The following is a 19,425-nucleotide window of genomic DNA, read 5'->3' on the forward strand; positions in this document are numbered from 1 at the left end:
GCTTGTGTTTACAGTTCATATATATATATATATATATATATATATATATATATGGGGTTTGCTAACGCGCGTACGTTTGTTTTTCAGTTGGTACATTTTAGCAATGTGTACCGGGAGGCTATATCAAGATTCTAAGTTTTCAAGATTCTAAGTTTTAAAGTTAAGAGTATTTTAATAATTTTCATTCTAAAAACTTAAAAAAAAAAAAAAGAAACCCCTCAAATCCTTACTTACTTCTCTCATTCCTCTCAATCTTTTCTCTTTCATCTCTCTCACTCCAACCTTTTCTCTGTCATTTCCTACTATAGCTCCAATTGAAAAAATCAGAAATACTTGCCTTTAAACAATTTGTCTTTGTAAAAAGAGTTGAGTCATTGACATATTCACCTTCAGGCAAGGTTCATTCAAGATCTCTTCAATTTCATCATCTTCACTAACCTCTCTAATTTCATCATCTGCATATGTTGAATCAACATCTCTAAAAAAACCCTCTGGGCCAATTAACAATTCTTTTGAATGTCATTATGCTTGTGAAAATTAGATAAAATTATATACGACAAAAATTATAAAATGAAAACTCATCATATATAAAGTCATTTTTTTTAAGAAATTGTTTAAGAACGAGTGTTTCTGATTTTTTCCAGGCCATTTACCAATTCCTTTGATGTCATTATGCTTGTGAAAATTAGATAAAATTAGATAAAGACAAAAATTATAAAATAAAAACTCATTATAAAATTATTTTTTGTAAGAAATTGTTTAACAGGGAGTATTTCTGATTTTTTCCAGGTCAATTACCAATTCCTTTATGCTTGTGAAAATTGGATAAAATTATATAAGACAAAAATTATAAGATGAAAACTCATTATAAAATTATTTTTTTGTAAGATTGTTTAACGGCAATTGTTTTTTATTTTTTCAATTGGGGCTACAGTAGGGATAACAAAGAAAAGATTGGAGTGAGAAAGATGAAAGAGAAATGGTTGAGAGGAATGAGAGAGGTGAGTAAGGGTTTGAGAGGTTTCTTTTTTTCTTTTTTTAGTTTTGAGAATGAAAATTATTAAAATACCCTTAACCTTAAAACTTAGAATCCATTATATATAAGGATATTTTTGTCTACTAAAATCCAGTACACATTGCTAAAATGTACCAACTGAAAAACAAACAAACCCATATATATATATATATATATATATATATATATATATATATATATATATATATATATATATATATATTACACTTAAAAAATGTTGCATTTAAATATTTGAAAAAGAAAATATAATATTTTAATTGCATGCGTGCAAACGATGGGGTGTATGTATGTGAGCCTCGCTTGACACGAATAAAGCAAGAAGGTGTATTTTAAATTGTTTCAATGGTATATAAAAAGTTATACTTCAGACTCTTCAAATTCTTTTCAAATGTTTTAGCTGTGTTGTGAATCTGTATAATTAGATTCGGATTAATTACTACTTAATTGAAGACTATTTACTACTTTGTAGATTATTACGTAAGTGACAAACAGATGACTTATTATAGATTAAAGATTATTCTTCTTTGATTTAGTTTTAAGATAACACACCTTCTAAACTGTGTTTTTCAGGATTTATATTTAGTGAAGTTTTCGGAAACGTAATAATTTTTTTTTCTGTACAAATTGGAATGAAAAGTTTTAATGATAAAAAAGTGATGTTATTCTTATTAAAAACATCATTCAATTAATAATTTGATATTAGATTTATTCTTATGATTCACTAAAGTCAATTTGATAATATTAATATAATTTCAAAGGTATAAATATTAAACTAGAATGAAAAGTTTTAAGGATAAAAAATAGTACTGTTCTTATTAAAAGAAATTTATGACAACAAATCAAATAATTTGACAACAAGAAGACCTTATATAAATATTTGTACAAAATAAAATATTATTGACAACTAAAATTTATTGAAAATATAAAAAAATATTGTTAATAATGACTTTTTTTTTATGATTATCAACGGATAACAATTTATTGATAAATATTTAATGAAAAATTAATCGATAATATTTGTTGATATTTATAGACGAAAAAAATCTGTTAGATAAAATTTATCCGATTTGTTGTATTTTCTTCCTTCTCTCTCCTCCTCTTCTTTCATTATTTTTTTCATTTTTATAAAATCTATTACCAACAAAACATCACACAAATAATTACTACATTTTCCAACAATCAAATGACCAATTTATTTGTAATAACTAAAATCATAGGAAATCATCAAAGGAAGAAGATAGATGAAGTTTTTTGTAAGGTGAGATTTTGTTCACAGATTTATTCTCAACAAGGTGAAGTTTTTCCGCTGCAATCTGTGAGAGAAAGAGGAAAAAAAAGATGTCGTTATTGCTGATGATATTCGGGATAGTACACATCAACATTATAAGGACTCGCCGGAAAAGCTAAAATGCACACACCGGTGGTGGTAGGTTACAATAGTGGCGGGTTGCAATGATGGTGGGGAATAGGGTGATGAGAGACTTTGGGTTTTAGTGGTGGTGGGGAGTAATGGTGAATAAACTCTATGTGTTGCAGTGGCAGTGCATTGCAATGGTGACGAAGAGACTCTGATAAGAGAAAAAAAAATGTGAAATTTGCCATTGAAATTTGTTGTATAGGTTGACACTGAATACGAAATTTGAGTAAAAATTGTTTTCTTCACTTATAGATTTTTTTTTAATAATGTATATTTTGTTTAGCGATGAATTTTTTCATTACAAATATCAACAGATTTAATAAAGAAAAATTCATTGATAATATATAATTTATTTATTGATAAATTTTAACATAAAAAATATATTAATAATGTATATTTTATTTATAAATAATTTATCGACAATTTTTTTTAATAATAAATCTTTCCATAATTAAAAATTCAAGATTTATCAATAATTCAAATTTACTGAGTGTCAATAAAAATTTGTATTGATAAAATATTTTTCATATGATAAAACTAGAATTACACAAATATAGAAACTTAATTATAAGAAATTATATTTCATATCAAATCCAGTACCACGCGCTATTTAAGATATTTATGCAGAAAAACAATTTTTTCTATAAATATTTATAGATAAATTATATGAACAGACTGATATCGTGATGCTATCTAATATATTTCTTCCGAAAAGCTAATTTTTATTTTTTTATGAACATTTATAGATAAATTATATGAACAGAAGAATATGCCTGATTTTAATATTTGAAATATAAAGGTGATACATAAAAATGCTAACAAAATTTTATATTATTGGCAAACCAAATATTATAAATAATATCAGATAAAATATCTTTCTTTACTTTGGATGCATGTAGGGATTAAAAAGAAACTTGAATTCCTAGATATTTATAAATTAAATTTATTATGAAATTATTAGTAATTTTTAATTGAATATTTTTTAAATTCAAATAATCAAAAGAGAAATTAAGAAACTTTAAAAAATAACTTTAATAATTATATTTTCTTTTAATCTAAAAATTATGAAATTAAAGTTATTTTATAAAAGATTAATTTTTTAAATTTTATATTTTAACGTAACTTATTAAATTTATATTTAAAAAGACCAAATTTATTTAAACTAATATTTTACTAAGTAATTTATATTTCAAAATTATTTTTTCATTTACATATATATTTTAACAATTGTATTTAAATAATTTTGCTTAACATATTAAGAAATAAAATACAAAATATATGGGATAGTACGTTTTTACATATAACCAGTAAACAAGATGGAAGAATTATTTTTAGATAGATAGTATTATTCATATTAGATTATCATCCTTATATCTCTACACGCATTATCATCTATGTATTCATACCCATTCTATGCAAACGAAATGACTTTCAACTTATACAAGTCGTGCATTCTGTAGCGGATTCCAATTCTTTGATGCAGCACCACTTTGTTAAAGGTTGATTGACCGATCATGTGATGGACATTTTGACGAGACAGTTTATACGGTACAACTATTTATAAAATTAATAACAATAAAAAATATAACAATTTATAAACATGATAACAATAGGTCATATAACTATTTAATATTAATGTGTACGTAGAAAACGAAATGAGGGTTGCAGTTGTGTACCTTTGACACTGTGCATGGTGCTGGGAATGAAGTCACGGGCTTAGGACACTTCATACACGCTGTTCAGCACCACGCCTGATGGACGTTGCTGGTTGCATCCTTTATATTAAAACTTTTGGACAGTAGTTCCATGCATTATTCTGCACAGCTGTGTGATAACGTTATATGACACGTGACATTATACTGGCTTATACATCACACTAATAATAACTTGACACGTAACAATAATATTGTCATGTTACAATATTAACTTGACACGTGAACAATTTTTTTTAAAGTTAAGAAAAAAATTAAAAAAAATACAAACTGACACAATATACTTGATTTATCTTCTGTTAACCAATTAAACGGTATCATGAAAAAAAATCATATTTAATATAATTTATCAAAATATTGACTATATTGAACATTTAAAAAAAAAGTTATGCATTAAAAAATTAATAAAAAAACCAAAAGAGTATTTAAGTCTTTTTAAAATGAGTAAAATGACCAAACAATATAACTCATTTTATTAGAGTATTTAGGTAATATATGAGAGGTATTAGTTTCTAGTGAACCTTTAAGGATTAAGAGCAATCAAGTGTCAAACTTTAGAATTGAAGTAATAATTCAAGTAATGGGAGCTAACTTATTTTACATGTGGTTGTGTTGGTATTATAAGAGGAGTTATTTTTGTTTATTTATGTATGTGATCATGATTGGCTAAGATTGAACATTTAATCATATGTGATGAATTGTTTTATTTGTTAGATATTATTATTCTTAGTGCATGATTTAAGTTGAGGAATTATATCAAATTTTGGATAACAAAATAAGATGGAATAGATTTAAAACCATAAAATATGTGTTCCAGAGTATATCTTTGATTTTTACATTTTTCTTGTGCACAAAACTAGGAAGAGAAAAAAAAGACAAAAAAAAAAGAACTAAAAACTTAGTTTTATATTCATCTTATTTTAGAGTCTCCCAACACAAACTTTACACATAATCTAAATTAGGTCAACCTGACTTACTACGAGGTTTAAACCGGGTTGAATTTAAAAAATATATACTTTTTTACACAGATCAGCTTTTAACTTGGCTCACTTAAAACTCAGCTTACCCAAATTAAACTTGAAATGAACGGATTGATTCACTGATTCACCTAATTTTATTTTATTAAGTTATGAAACATTAAAAAGTGCTCTCACAGTGACTTGTGCAAAACAAATTCTGGGAGACATCATAGTGTTCTCCTTTATGCTCTCATGGTGACTGTGCTTTCACGTCACCGTCGATCATTTTCAACTTTGGTTAGTTGTTGCATTCGTGTGTGTGTGTATATATATATATATATATATATATATATATATATATATATATATATATATATATATATATTTCAAAATAAAGAAACCCATGAAATGTACCCACAATCCTTAGCCTCCACCAAAAGAAAGGTAACCAAAATATTCCTCTCACAAGTTCCTACTCGTGAAACGTAAAAGCTTATCCCCATGCAAACAACATCATACCTTTGTTATCCCAAGAAGACAAGAACCACCCTTACTCTTTCCTTTATTTAACCACCCACCTTTCTTTCTCACCCATAAACGAACTAACATTCTCTATCAATCTCACTCACGTTTCAACCCTTCACCTCTTCTACTAATTCCCTCAAACAGAGACGATAAAACCCTTCATTTGTAACATTCATAAATCTTCTTAAGTTCTGCTGTTGTGTCGTTCTAATTTTCCTGTTGCATTTAATAATCACCGATTAGTTGACAAAGTAGGTATGTTTTGTCCTGCCGTTTGTTTGGATGGTTTCACTTTCTAATTTGAGATTTTGAAGAATCGGGTGTTGGTGTTGTCTCTCTTTTGTTCATTTTTAAAATATGGGGTTCATTGCATTTGTAATAGCTTCCTTTCAACAAACCCTCCTGTGAACACTTGGAAATGAATCCTAATCCAAATATTTTGATAAGTTGGATGTATTGAATTATTGGAGAGTTGATAAGTTGGATGTATTGAATTATTGGAGAGATCGTCGAAATCATTATCCAAACTTGTCTAAAATGGATTGTGATATTCTTAGCATTCCAATCACCTAATAAGTTTGCCTTTAATCTTTGTTCTCTAACCAAATATCGTTCCTCCATTCTTCCAGGTTGAGACACTCATTTTAATTTAAAATTAGTCATGATTTTGGACTACTACATAACATCATTGTTAGTATTATGAAATTAATTTAATTAATTATTATTTTGTGTTTCAATATTATTAATTAGCACTTTTTTTTATTATATTGTAGATGGGGATGAAGAAAAAGATACTTCAAGAAAACAAAATATTGTGGATTTATCCGACTCTAATATTATAAATGACACAAAAATTATCAATACCAAAAACTTATTTGTTTCCTTTTTCTACTTGCTTTTGGATTGTATTGTACTTTTTTTTATTTTAATTGTTCGTCACTTTGGAGTGAAATTTATTTATATTCAAATTAAAAAAAATTATAATTTTTTTATTTGAAAAAAAAAAAGGTCTCTTCCACTAAAAGAAGAGGAAGAAAAAAGACACACCAAAAGACAAGCTCATCTTGAGGGTTCTCTCTGAAGCATATCGTATCAAGAAAGATAAGTCTTATTCTCAGTTGATGGGAAGAAAGATGATTTTTTTTTTGTGGTATCAACATTATCATCTCTCGTCATGAAGTTGGGACTTGAGGACCACTTAGTTGACCTTAGCCAAAGAAGATCTCGACAATGATTTAGGATTGTTTAGTCAGCTTTAAACAAGAAAAATTTCAACAAGAACTTGAAAATGAAGACTAGAATTAAAAGTTCTCATATGATCAAAATTTATTGATTATAGGCCTCATTAAAACTTCCTCGGCTAAAACCTTCTTTAGAAAAAAATGGAAGTAAAAAAAAATTAAGTTCATGGTTAAACTCCCAATCTTGATGCTTAAGTTTGTTTTATGGTGAAATTATTTTTATCATCAACTAAAAACACATTTAATTCATCCTCTCTAATTACAACTTATCTAAACTTTATAATTTTTTTCTCAAACGTGTCCGTTTATGTAATTTTCATACAAAAGTACACCATTTTCATATAAAAAAAAAAACTCACTGTCATCCCTAAATCCGCAACTATTCGAAATAAAATATAATACCTAATAAGATAGATTATAACAGCAAAATGAGTTAATTTCATAATTCTAGAAGTTAATTTCTAAAATTTATGAATAACTTCAACAACAAAAAATGTGAACTTTAGAATAACTTCATAATTCCAGAAGTTAATTTCTAAATAAATGTTCTAAGTTTAAAAATCAAGTACACGTGATATTAAGATAAATATTTACGATCAAAAGTTACACAGTTAGAACATTAATGCTAAAATTTCTTGATCCAGTTTTCTACTCTTGCATGCTTAAAATAGAAAGAAAGTATATTTTGAATAGGTTTATAATAATTTATACTAAAAAACTAATTTCATAATTGATTAAAGAAATAAAACTAATTGATTAAGATGAAATAAAATATAATAGATCAAATGATAATAATAATCATAATAGCATAAAAATAATAATAATAATTTTTATGGTAACTTAATCGTTTTAGAGTTTCATTTATTAAAACAATTTATTTACCAACAACATCAATTAAATTATATACAAATTTTCATCATCTTTTTCTTAACTCAAAATACTTCACTTTCACCATATTTTTTCCTCCTTTCCACTCTCCAAAATCTATTATCTAATTCAAACACAGCCTATATCCTCATTTTACCTCGTATTGTAAGTACAAGAGCATGCATCGTATTAACGTGCTTTTAAGTATCGTATCCATCGCTTTATCAGGCAAAAGATATATTAAGTTCATTTACTTCAATAACAATGAACATACTAAATTCTTCACTTTCCATTATTTACCTCACCAAGCCAGATCACTTATTCAAGCGTATATAAACCAAAATTCGAGAAAGAAATAGGTCCAATGATTATCTTGGTATATAAAGCTGAATCAAAACTTAATTTGTTTAGGGTTTGGTAGAAGGCTGAAACCAAAGAAGAAAAAAACATCACAAACACAGCACCAGAATTGTTACAAAATATATGTTTAAGCCAGACGTCGACCATACAATTAATAAACAGAACATCTCTCCAAATATACAAAATCTAAAGAACCCTTTGATATTGCGAATGCAATAGGCAGTAGTCCTATACATGGCATAGAAGATCTTCAATAGTACAGCATAGTTACTCTCCAGAACCAGTTCAATTTCAAATATTTCTATACGTTGACAACTAACAGTCATACTAACCAATGATTTCATTGAGGCATTTAAAATCTTTTTGTAACAATTCCCAAATCAACCAACATGGAATTCATTATCACAAAACTAAGTATTTGAAAATAATGTGTTCCACTGAATTCTCAAAATTGACCATGCAAGTACTCGATCTCAAGTTGTAACAGAACATCGATTAACGTAGGATCAACAATTACAGCAAAATATCTCATTCTAGAAAACTACTAGAAAATAAAATAACCATAAGAAAATATCAAAAGCAATAGAACCTTAAAATCACAGTGTTTAAAAACTTATTTCTTTTTTCCAGCCTTGGCAGCATCGGAAGCCTTCGTCTGCAGAAAAGAAATGGGTTATTCTTTTATAAAACAAAAATGATAAATGAGATAAACAGTTGTCAACAACACACAATTGTATTACCTTCTTTACACCACGAATCTTCTTGGCTCTATTCTTTCTCTCCTTCATCTGCTTCCTTGATTTCTCTACCTTGGTATCAAGTCCATTCTGAAAAAAAGGAGATTTTAGATTTTGATCAAACAAAAAGAAGCCAACATAAATTACAGAACGAAGGGAAAATAAAATTTTAGAGATCACTAAGAACAAAAGCATTAGTCACAAAATACAAACAACTCCAATAAAAGCATACCAGCAGTAGATTTTGCAAAAACAGAACAGCAAAAACACCCGCAGTTTGAAATATATATATTAACTACTAACACCCATAATAAAATCTGACCAAACCACAAAATCATATCAGTTTACAGCCGTCTCATCCAACCCAACTAAAGAGCATTTTAAAATTTCTTCAGGACTAACCTCTTTTACAAAATCATATTCCCTAAAACCCTTCAATAATACATTTGGTCACCGGCTATTACAAGTTTAAACTGACTATAACCCCCCACCGCCCTCCAAACAAAAAACGAAACAACTCATAAGGAAAGTTAAAATAGAAACAATGATAACGGAAACGGGTAGATACATAATTTATAAAAAGATGAACTAACAAAATAATATTCACAAAGGGAAAAAATTACAACAAAGGCAGAAAGGTTCAGTTAACTGACCCTGATAAGCCTGTACTTAGGCTCATACTTCTTCGCATTGTCAACTGAATCATAGATCAAACCAAATCCAGTGGACTTGCCACCACCAAAGTGAGTTCGGAACTTGAAGACAAATACAGTGTTGGGGTCCTTCACATCATACATTCTTGCCAATTTCTCCTTCAACTCAGCCTTTACGCCAAACACAACACATTAAACAAAGCAAAACGAGAGCTAACTCAAATTTAAACAAACAGTTGAAAAAATGTAACATCCAGCTAGTTAAGGAAAAAAGAAGCTTATTAAAAGACAATACCTTGGAAACATTGGCCCTCCCTGGGTGAAGGACATCAACAACCTGGATCACATAACAAAAAGCATCACCTATAAATCCGTAAAATTCTCTGCTATTAGGGATCATGATGTTCAAAACGTATCACAAATAGAAGATTTCACATTGACACAACTCATCTACCTATTTGATTAAATTCAATTTATATTATTCTGATGAAATCTTCTACTGAAAACTTTCTACCTATTTCAAATATTCTGATGCAACGTAATGGGGTCACCACTAAAAAAATTGTTTTCAGAATGTATATTTCTTATAGAAAAACGTAAAATTGAACTGGAAAAAAAAAACTTACGAATTGTTTTCTGGAGAGAAGCCTGTTTGTCATGAATTTTCTGGTTCGGATGGTCACTGCCTTGTCCGCCATTTTTGTTTAGCGCCGGCTACTGGAGCAACTGATATTGTCAGCTCGACGACACCGCTACGGAGGAGAAGAAGGTTAGAATTTAACCCTACCCTCTTTAAAAAACCCTAGTTCTGTTATCTTTTCCGTTTGGGCTGGCCCAATTAAAGCCCTTATTTTCACACGTGTATTTTTTGGCCATTTCTGCCTACCCTTTGTTTTTTCTTCCTGCACCCGTAACTTTTAAAATACCCCCTCTACTCTTTTTGACATAAAAAATCCTAATTATTTTTTCTCTCCCATCTTTCCCTTTCTTCTTTCCGCTGCCGCTTTACACCTCATCTCCATAGCTCTCTCTCATGAACAACACACAACACATCTTCCTCTCATTCTCTCAAAGTTCAGTGCTCCTTCCTCAAGGTTGCTCCGCTGATTGTTGCACCTCCATCACGCACCTCCAGATTAAGTAATCCACAACACACTTTCACAATGAGTAATCTAAAATGCAATATTGGATCCAAAAGTGCATTCCGGATTGTTCAATTCAATATGCATTTGTAGTTTCCGGATAAAACCATCAGAATATCTGAATTCGAGAATACATTCTAGATTGGTTAATTCAAAACTTAATAATAATTTTTGAATTCGACAATCCCAAATATATTTTCGAATCCCATATTTTAGATTAATCAATTCGGAAACGCTTTGAGTAATCTGGAATAAATTCCCTCTATATGCATTCCAGAAGCACTCCGGATTTTCATCGACGCATTCAATGGTTATTAGTTCGCAGATGATGATATAGCATGTAAATTATCTTGGAAACTTTGTCGTCATGTGGTTTTGCATGCCTCTCGAAGGATGTTATGAAATCATCCTATCGTAGTTTCTTTCACAATGCAATTAATGCAGTCTGCAACGTTCTTCTTATGTTTCGGGCTTACGAGGATTAATATGATCCCAGATTTGCTACCAAAAATAAAGACATTTGAAAAACCAGCTTCGCATGAGTCACAGTTGTAGCAAAGTTTTGTTCGGTCGGTGCTCCATTTCATGCAATCATGTCTTCTGCTGTGTTGATGGGGCTAATCCAATACGTTGGGTTCACAAACGTGTAACCACATTTTGTTGGGGGCTTGCAGCACCCTGACTGCATCAGATGAAAGTGCAAAAAGAATAAAGATCAAACATGGAGATGCAGCACGATTTTTGTAAAAATTTTGCAGAGATAAAATGGATATTGAAAATTATGGAGGTGCAGAAAGAAATATTGGGAATACAGGAAGAAATGGCCTTGATTTTGGGTCCATCAAGTTTGTGCACGATTCCGGCCATCTTTGTCGGGCCCATTAATACATAGCCGAATCAAAATATTTAGCCCCCTCAACTTTATTTATTTTCTTCCTGCAAATAAAGATGGTAAATTTTAGTTTTATCTCTGTAGAATTAAATTTTATCTTATTTCAAAATATTCTATTGATTTTTACTTTTAATGTAATTGATCGTTAAAGTTTACTGTTTTTATAAATAAATGCTTAAGAATTTTAATATTATCCTATGTTGAACTTTTCAATTTTTTATAAATAGTATTTTTACATTAAATACTTATGAATATTTATTCTTTTTATTAAAATATATGTCATAAAAAGTAATAAATTGTAATGATTAATTAGAATAAAATTTAGGCGTCTTTTCGAAAACATAACATTTTAGAATCAATTAGAAAAATAAAATAAAATTCAACGTATTGAGCTAAAGTAATAATTAAGATAAAAAAAAAGTTGGGATGTATATTTTAAAAAATATAAAGTTTAGGAGGTTAACTTTTTTTCTCAAAAAGCTATAACAAATATTTAATAAAAAATGAATGCTTTTCATTCCTATGAGTGATATACCTCTGTTTTATTTATTCAAAATTATAGTAATAGTAGTAAAATTTTGAGAACAAAAAAATGTAGAGATTTTGAGAACAAAATACTCATTTTTCCGTTAAAAACGAGTCCGCCTAAGTCCTATAGAAAGAAATAAACAAATTTAAATTATTTATAAATATAATTTAAATTGGAAAAACAACTTGAATTGGTTATACATATGACATCAATTTGCCTGTAAAAAAAACCCAACATCTTCTAAAGTATTTATATTTATATTTACAACCTTTTAATTTCTGAAATCCTGTCTTCATTTTCCTTGTACGATTCATAAAAAAATCCATGTTTTATATTTATATTTACAAAACATATACGAGTGTGAATTTAATCGTATTTTCTTAGTTTAATTAGAAGATGTGATTTCCTATGGCGATCGTGCTATCACATCTATCATGGCTATCTTCCATCCATTCAAATGCCATTGAAAATTTTATACAATATTGTTTATGAATTGAAAAAGAGCAATCAACCAGTAGGCTTTAAATAATTCCTTTGATTTTCATCCTTTGGAGTTTGAAAATGTATAAGGTTTAATTGCTGTATAACTAACACAAGTTAATGGTATTTCCCACCTAAACGTTAGGTTAACTTTAATGATAAGTTAATAGCATTTGAAAATCGACATGGAATAAAATACACTTTGTTATTTTTTTACGAAACATGTCACAAATAGAAGAATCAATTTTCGTAACGAACGTCTTCGACGCTGGAAATGCTCAGGTGTGATCTGTTTGATGATCGGAAGAAGAAAAGAGTGAGATTTTGTAGAGAAAAGTAAGAGCTTTTTAGAGAGAAGGAGGAGAAAAATGGAGTTTCAGAAGATTGAAAAAGATGGTTGCATGCAGAGAGTGGCGTGAATTTTGAAAAACTAAGTTTTACTTTTATCCTCCAAAACCGAACGTCACTCGACTGCTCACACCTGTTTTTCACTTTCTGATTTCTAGCTCCCCTTGCTTGACATTTGTCTTCCACTCAAATGAGGTTTTTAGTGTGTTTTTAATGGTTCTGACATATATCAATTGTAATGAATGCTTGTTTGATTTCATTTTCTTTTATGCCCAGCACACGACATCTTGGTAATGACATTTCAATCAAGATTGTAAGGATCAATTATAATTAACAGAGGTTAAGACATATAAAACATAATAGTGGAATCTTAAATAAAATTAACTAAGATAATTATCTATATTTAAATCCAACAAAAATTAAAATGAAAATGGATGGGTTCTTGAACCTTCTTGTTGGGTCAATGTTAGCTGTCCGAACCAAGAGGTGGTGAAATTTTACGTGGAAGAGATTTGTTGGACTGAGTATATATAATTATTGGAGAATCATTTTCGGTAGTGATTGGTGTAATTAATAAAATGAATGTGCAGTGAAACAAAACATGAAGAGAAGTAGCAGAGGGGTTCCACCAAATTATAGGTTTTGGAACACGAAATCTTTTATCAGATCGAAGGCTTTGTCCACTGCAGCTTCCACACTATTATTTGTGTAAAAAATGGGACACAGTCACACTGATAGCAACTTATTGAAATTAAGTTTGTTCGATGTATCTTTTTCCATCTTTACATGTCTGTCTGTCCTCTGCAACCTAGTTGGATAACTTGTTAAAGACAGAGTAGTCCAGGATCAAGACGTTACTTAAAATTACCATATAAGGAATCAAAAATAAATAAATAGATGGAAATGCATCGAAATAACATTTTATATTGTATTGTAAAAGTTACTTTTCAATGTGTGTGATATAGATTATTTTAGAGGATGACATTGAAAATATGAATTAAATATATTTTTAATCGATGATAAAAAGAACCTTACCACAAAACAAAATTGAAGCATCTAAGTTTTGGAGTTTAATAATGGAGAAAACTCGCTAGTAAAGAAAACGTTATGAATTGAATATCATGAAGACGATATGAGCTTTAAGAACAAATTTTATGGGAGGAAAACTCAGAAGTTGACCACATTGTTGGTGCTGCAATCGAGACCAGAAACTCTAAAATTAAGAACAAACCTATATTTTTAGATGTCAAGTTTTATATCTAGTTTCTTAGACTTCTCTCTAGGACTTTTTTTTTTCACTTTCACTTATAATATCTCTTATACTAAAGAGACATGGGAAAGGATAGAGCTCATAGGATCAACTGTTAGAATCAATATAAGTTGTTGAATTTTCTTGTGCAGGATTCGATGTAACTGTGTGAACTTATGTACAGATATTATTTTATTGTTTTATACAAATATTCTTTCATATGTTATTAATGATTTAATATAACTTGAATTAGGCAAAAGCTAAGCTGAGTTATAGATCCAATTAGATTATCTAATGCTATTAGATGGTAGACATGCACCAATATGCTTTAGGTGACAAAAGAGTCTTTATCATTAATGTAAAGAGTTCATTCATTAGGAGTGAAGAAATACTCTGAGTTTGAATGTCTTTAGGCCCTAAGTTGTAGACATGGGTCTAGAATTACATTAGTATACTTTTAGAAACCATGAATAAACTTTGTTAATTCAATAAAACAGTAAGCATGCCTAAAAACATAATAGTGAAGTCTAATCTAACATGTTTCATATAATTGAGTTATTTGTTTTAAACTTTGAGTTCTATACCACAACCATTTTACAAATGTTTTGATTACAAATCCCAATTGAGTATAGTTTTTGATAAAAATTGATCAAATTTTTATGAATATGACAATTGTTATTACTATAATCAAACTAGTACATTTATTGGTGTGATTACTCGAATTCAGATGGTCATCACATATTCATCATCTCTATCATAATGATAAATCTTGATTTTTCTTTTTAATTGATTTTTTACATCAGATTTATATAGTTTTAATGGTCTCTTACCAAACATCTCATACAATTGTTTAGACAAAATTTCAAACATTTGTACAAATTTTTTTCAATAATATCTAAATAAAACTTCTTTTATTACTCTCATTTCAATTCAAGTAAATTAGTTTTTTTTTTCATGAATGTATAACAAGGTTTTCTTAATTATTTTGTTTGAACACATATTTTACATCATTCTTCTAATAAAATTTAAATTTATATAACCTAGTCGTCATAAATCACAACTTTCAACATTTTTAATAATAAAAGAAGAACTATTGGATATTTTATTAAAAGATAAAAATATAACAATTAACAAACTATCTTAAATATATATTTTACCAACCAAAAAACCATGTCTTGAAATAAAAATCCTATTACACTCAAAAGCAACTTTATAACCTTGTTCGACTAATAAGAAAGTACTTATAAGATTTTTTCTAAATTCAAAAAATGAACTACTTTGTTTAAAAAAAATCAACCATAAATATCATTTATCATAAAATTAACGTGCATAATGTATGAGTATAAGTAGACAATTTATTTACTTTTTAAAATTATATTAAATAATTCTAATATATATATATATATATATATATATATATATATATATTCCTAATATATAAATTATTTTTTCAGTTGGTACATCTTAGTAAAGTGTATTAAATTTTAGTAAAAAAAAATCCTTATTTATATAAAAAGCATACTTCAAATAGAATATTTTAATAATTTTTATTTTTAATTCAAAATAAAAAATAAAAAACATTCATTTAATCCAAACTCACATTTTTCATTTATTCAATTTGATTTTCTTTCTCACTGTGACTTCTCTCTCACCCAAGAAAAAGCTCTAGCTAATGTTATCCATGGATTAAAATAACTCCCAACTCGAGCATTTTTTCCAAAGCAATCAGGTAACAAATTGGCATCATAAAATTCTACTTCTAAGGGTTCAAATTATTCCCACATCTTAAATAAGTCAGAGACAATAACTCTCCTTCAGAACAACGCGAGGATGACAATAAAAGAACATTTTAGTCATTGTTGTATCTGTATATACCCGAAGAACAGGAGAAAGAGAAAGAAAAAGGCAGTTATGGGAGAAGGAAAGAGAAGGGTTGTAGCATAATTGTATCATTAAGATTTAGCGACGATATCAGATTTACATTAGTAAGCAGGACTTCACATTATGGGATTATATTCCTTCTGTTAATTTTGTACCCTAATTTTCATTTCCTTGTTAAATTCCATTTTTACCACTTTCATTCAGATGTAATCGATAGGAATCAATTACGCATACAACAATTGATTTTGCAAATTAAATTCAATGCCAACTATTGCTTTTAATATTTAAAAACAAAATTTAATAACAATAAAAAGAAAAAGATATAAAAGTGTCGGCAAATTGAATAAGTGAAAATGTGTATTAGGATTAGGTGAATATTTTTGAGTTTTAATTTTAAAGTAAAAATAAAAATTATTAAAATATCCTTATATTTGAAATATGTTTTTTTTTTCATAAATGAGAATTTTTTTGTTTACTAAAACTTGTTACTACGAATCGAAAAAAGAGCTTTAAGTTAGCAAATTCATATATATATATATATATATATATATATATATATATATATATATATATATATATATTGGGTTTGCTAACTTGCGTATGTCCGCTTTTCAGTTGGTACATTTTTGTAATGTATATCGAATTTTGGTAGATAAAAATTTCCTAATATATATCATGATTCTAAGTTTTAAGGTTAAGGGTATTTTAATAATTTTTATTCTCAAAACTAAAAAAAAAAACCTCAAATCCTTGTTCACCTCTCTTATTCCTCTCAATTCTTTTTCTTTCATCTCTCTCACTTCAACATTTTCTCTTTCATCCCTAATCTAGTTCCAACTGAAAAAATCAGAAACATTCGTCTAACCATTCGCCAATCCATAATGGAATCGCTACTTCCATTTTCAATGTCAAGTTTTTTTCTCCTAGAATTGTCTACAATCCCTAACCTAACAGCCTCTCATAGTAATAATGAAGAAAACATCCAAACACCATGTAGGGTGTTTAAGTGTATAAGAAGAAAATTACTAATTCTAAAATTAAAAAACGAAATTTAATAATAATCAGAAGGGAAAATATATAACACAGTTTTCCAATCAAAAATCAACATCAACATCATCAATTACGATGTCACGGGTTGTTGTGTCTGGGTGAGGAAAAGTATGGAGATGAAAGAGACAAATTCGATAAGTGAGGAAGGTAGATTAAGGTTTGGCGAGTGTTTCTGATTTTTTCAATTGAGACTAGAGTAGGGATGACAGAGAAAATATTGGAGTGAGAGAAATGAAAAAGAAAGGGTTGAGAAGAATGAGGGAGGTGAGTAAGGGTTTAAAGCTTTTTTTTTTTTTTAGTTTTGAGAATGAAAATTATTAAAATACCCTTAACCTTAAAACTTATAATCCATTATATATTAGGATATTTTTATCTATTAAAACCCGATACACATTGCTCAAACGTACTAACTGATAAACAGACATATGCAAGTTAGCAAACCCCATATATATATATATATATATATATATATATATACACACACACACGGGAGGTTTGCTGATTTTTGTAATGTCTTAAAGTGTACCAAATTTTAGTTAACAAAAATACTCTCATATATTATGAATTCTAAGTTTTAAGATTAAAGGTATTTGAATAATTTCTGAATATTTTTTATTTTAAATTCAAAATTAAAATTATTAAAATACCTCTTTGTTTAAAGTATGTCCTTTTTTATGAATAGATTATTTTTATTAACTAAAATTTGTTACACTTTCAAATGTTATATAAGTTAATAAATTCATATATATATTCTTTCTTTTTTTATTAGATATTGAACCCAAAACAATTGTTGAAAAATTGAAAAACAAAAACACACTTAAAATTGAAAGGTTTTTTCTTTAAAAATAATTTCAAGATGAAGAGAAACTTAAAATTAGTTAGATAAACACTATTTAAGAAAGAAATTAAGTTTTTATGTAGAGACAAGTGTGAAAGTTCTTATATTATTAATACACGTTTAAGTTAATTACTGTATAACATAACAAACTTACTATTTATACAAATTATAATTGATTAGAAAAGTAAAAAAGCAAAAGTTTAGATGTAACACTTTTGGTTGATTAATAGGTATAAAAAATTTTAAGTTAATCTGTCTAATTGTCAAAAATGGAAAAAGTTGATAGTGACATTTTTTTTTATCATGTATTAGTTTAACATGATTAAATATATTTAAATATGTTTGTAGTTCTTAAATTTAAATACGAAAGTAAAATTTATTAATAAATTAAATTTTAATATATTTTAGTTTTTAAACTTTAAAAATTAATAAATATACTTATTAAAATAATTTTATCTTCATCGAATATCATTGATAAAATTATCTTTATTACATATACACTAATAAAGGCAATTTTATCAATGATTTGTACTAACAATGAGACTTTTATCTTCATCACATATAAAATTTACAAATAATTGATAAAATACATTAAAAAAAGACAATTTCATCAATTATTTGTAAGACTTTTAGTAAGTTTGTCTCTTGTTTATTTATTGAATCCAATACTGATAAGATATCTGAACTTATCTCTTTATAATATTTACCTCTTTTTCTTCCTAACAAGTTACATTTATCATACAATTGATCCCTTTGTTAGGTGGGTTTATGTAGATATCAGCTTAATAAATTGAGCATACGACTTTTCATGATGAAGAAAATACCAAAAAAGTTGCAAAATTTCCACAAAGAAGTAATCAGGAATGAAGTCACGAGGTGGATTGATGAGACTAACCTGAGTAAGTATATTAATAATATTAGTGAGAAAATGTTTATCTTACTTAGCATAAACATGGAATTTGATTCTTGTGGTGGGCCTTCCTCTTATTCTTGCTATCTTCTTCTATCCAATTAATTGATTGCTTTTAGAAAACCACCTCATCATCTATGATTGAGTAAAAAGCAAAGGGCCTCACTGAGAGGCACAGCAAAAGGTTCAGAAACTGTCATGCCAAATAATTTATGGTCTAAAAAAATAATAATTGATTCTCTTTTCAACTTACCTTCAGCTCCATTCCTTGTCAACTCAATTATCATCCTCATGCATATAAATATACTTAACTCAGTTTCTTCTCATTAGCACTAACTTTAACACTGTTCATTATAATGATGTAACCTATTTAGTTGCTTTGTCCATTAATAGCTGAGTTGGAAGAGTTTTAGGGCATTTCAATGTTGACTAAGCTCTTTGGTGTAATCTTAGAGCCGTGCCAAATGGATGAATATCCCACACGCTTTGTTTGGGTCCCGCTAACACATGGTTTAAGTGTAAATTTGACTTAGCTGTTGCACTCAATTATTGCATATCTATTCAGGAAAGAAAAAGAAAATAAAGCAAACAGCTAAAGG

The 19,425-nt window shown here is 27.9% G+C and overlaps 1 protein-coding gene across 1 annotated transcript; it reads right to left on the reverse strand.

Moving 5' to 3' along the window:
• Nucleotides 1-8,590: 8,590 nt before the first annotated feature.
• LOC124828387 (Ribosomal protein S24e family protein) lies at nt 8,591-10,290 on the reverse strand. Its single transcript, XM_047301674.2, has 5 exons — nt 10,134-10,290; nt 9,803-9,844; nt 9,508-9,678; nt 8,858-8,944; nt 8,591-8,772 (listed from the first exon to the last, which is right to left on the reverse strand). The coding sequence occupies exons 1-5, from the start codon at nt 10,203-10,205 to the stop codon at nt 8,731-8,733; spliced, it is 414 nt and encodes a 137-aa protein (XP_047157630.1). The 5' UTR covers nt 10,206-10,290; the 3' UTR covers nt 8,591-8,730.
• Between the last annotated feature and the right edge of the window lie 9,135 nt (nt 10,291-19,425).

This window comes from Vigna umbellata, chromosome 8 (genome assembly GCF_029865625.1).
Source record: "Vigna umbellata cultivar VRB3 chromosome 8, Vumbellata_1.0, whole genome shotgun sequence".
In the NCBI taxonomy this organism is placed as follows: Eukaryota; Viridiplantae; Streptophyta; class Magnoliopsida; order Fabales; family Fabaceae; genus Vigna; species Vigna umbellata.

Excerpts from the sequence above, each read along its gene's own strand:
- LOC124828387 (XM_047301674.2), bottom strand. The coding sequence starts at position 10,205 with ATGGCGGACAAGGCAGTGACCATCCGAACCAGAAAATTCATGACAAAC. Across the intron at positions 9,845-10,133 it reads TTCTCTCCAGAAAACAATTC|GTTGTTGATGTCCTTCACCC; the intron begins GTAAGTTTTTTT and ends TATGTGATCCAG. Across the intron at positions 9,679-9,802 it reads GGAGGGCCAATGTTTCCAAG|GCTGAGTTGAAGGAGAAATT; the intron begins GTATTGTCTTTT and ends TTTGGCGTAAAG.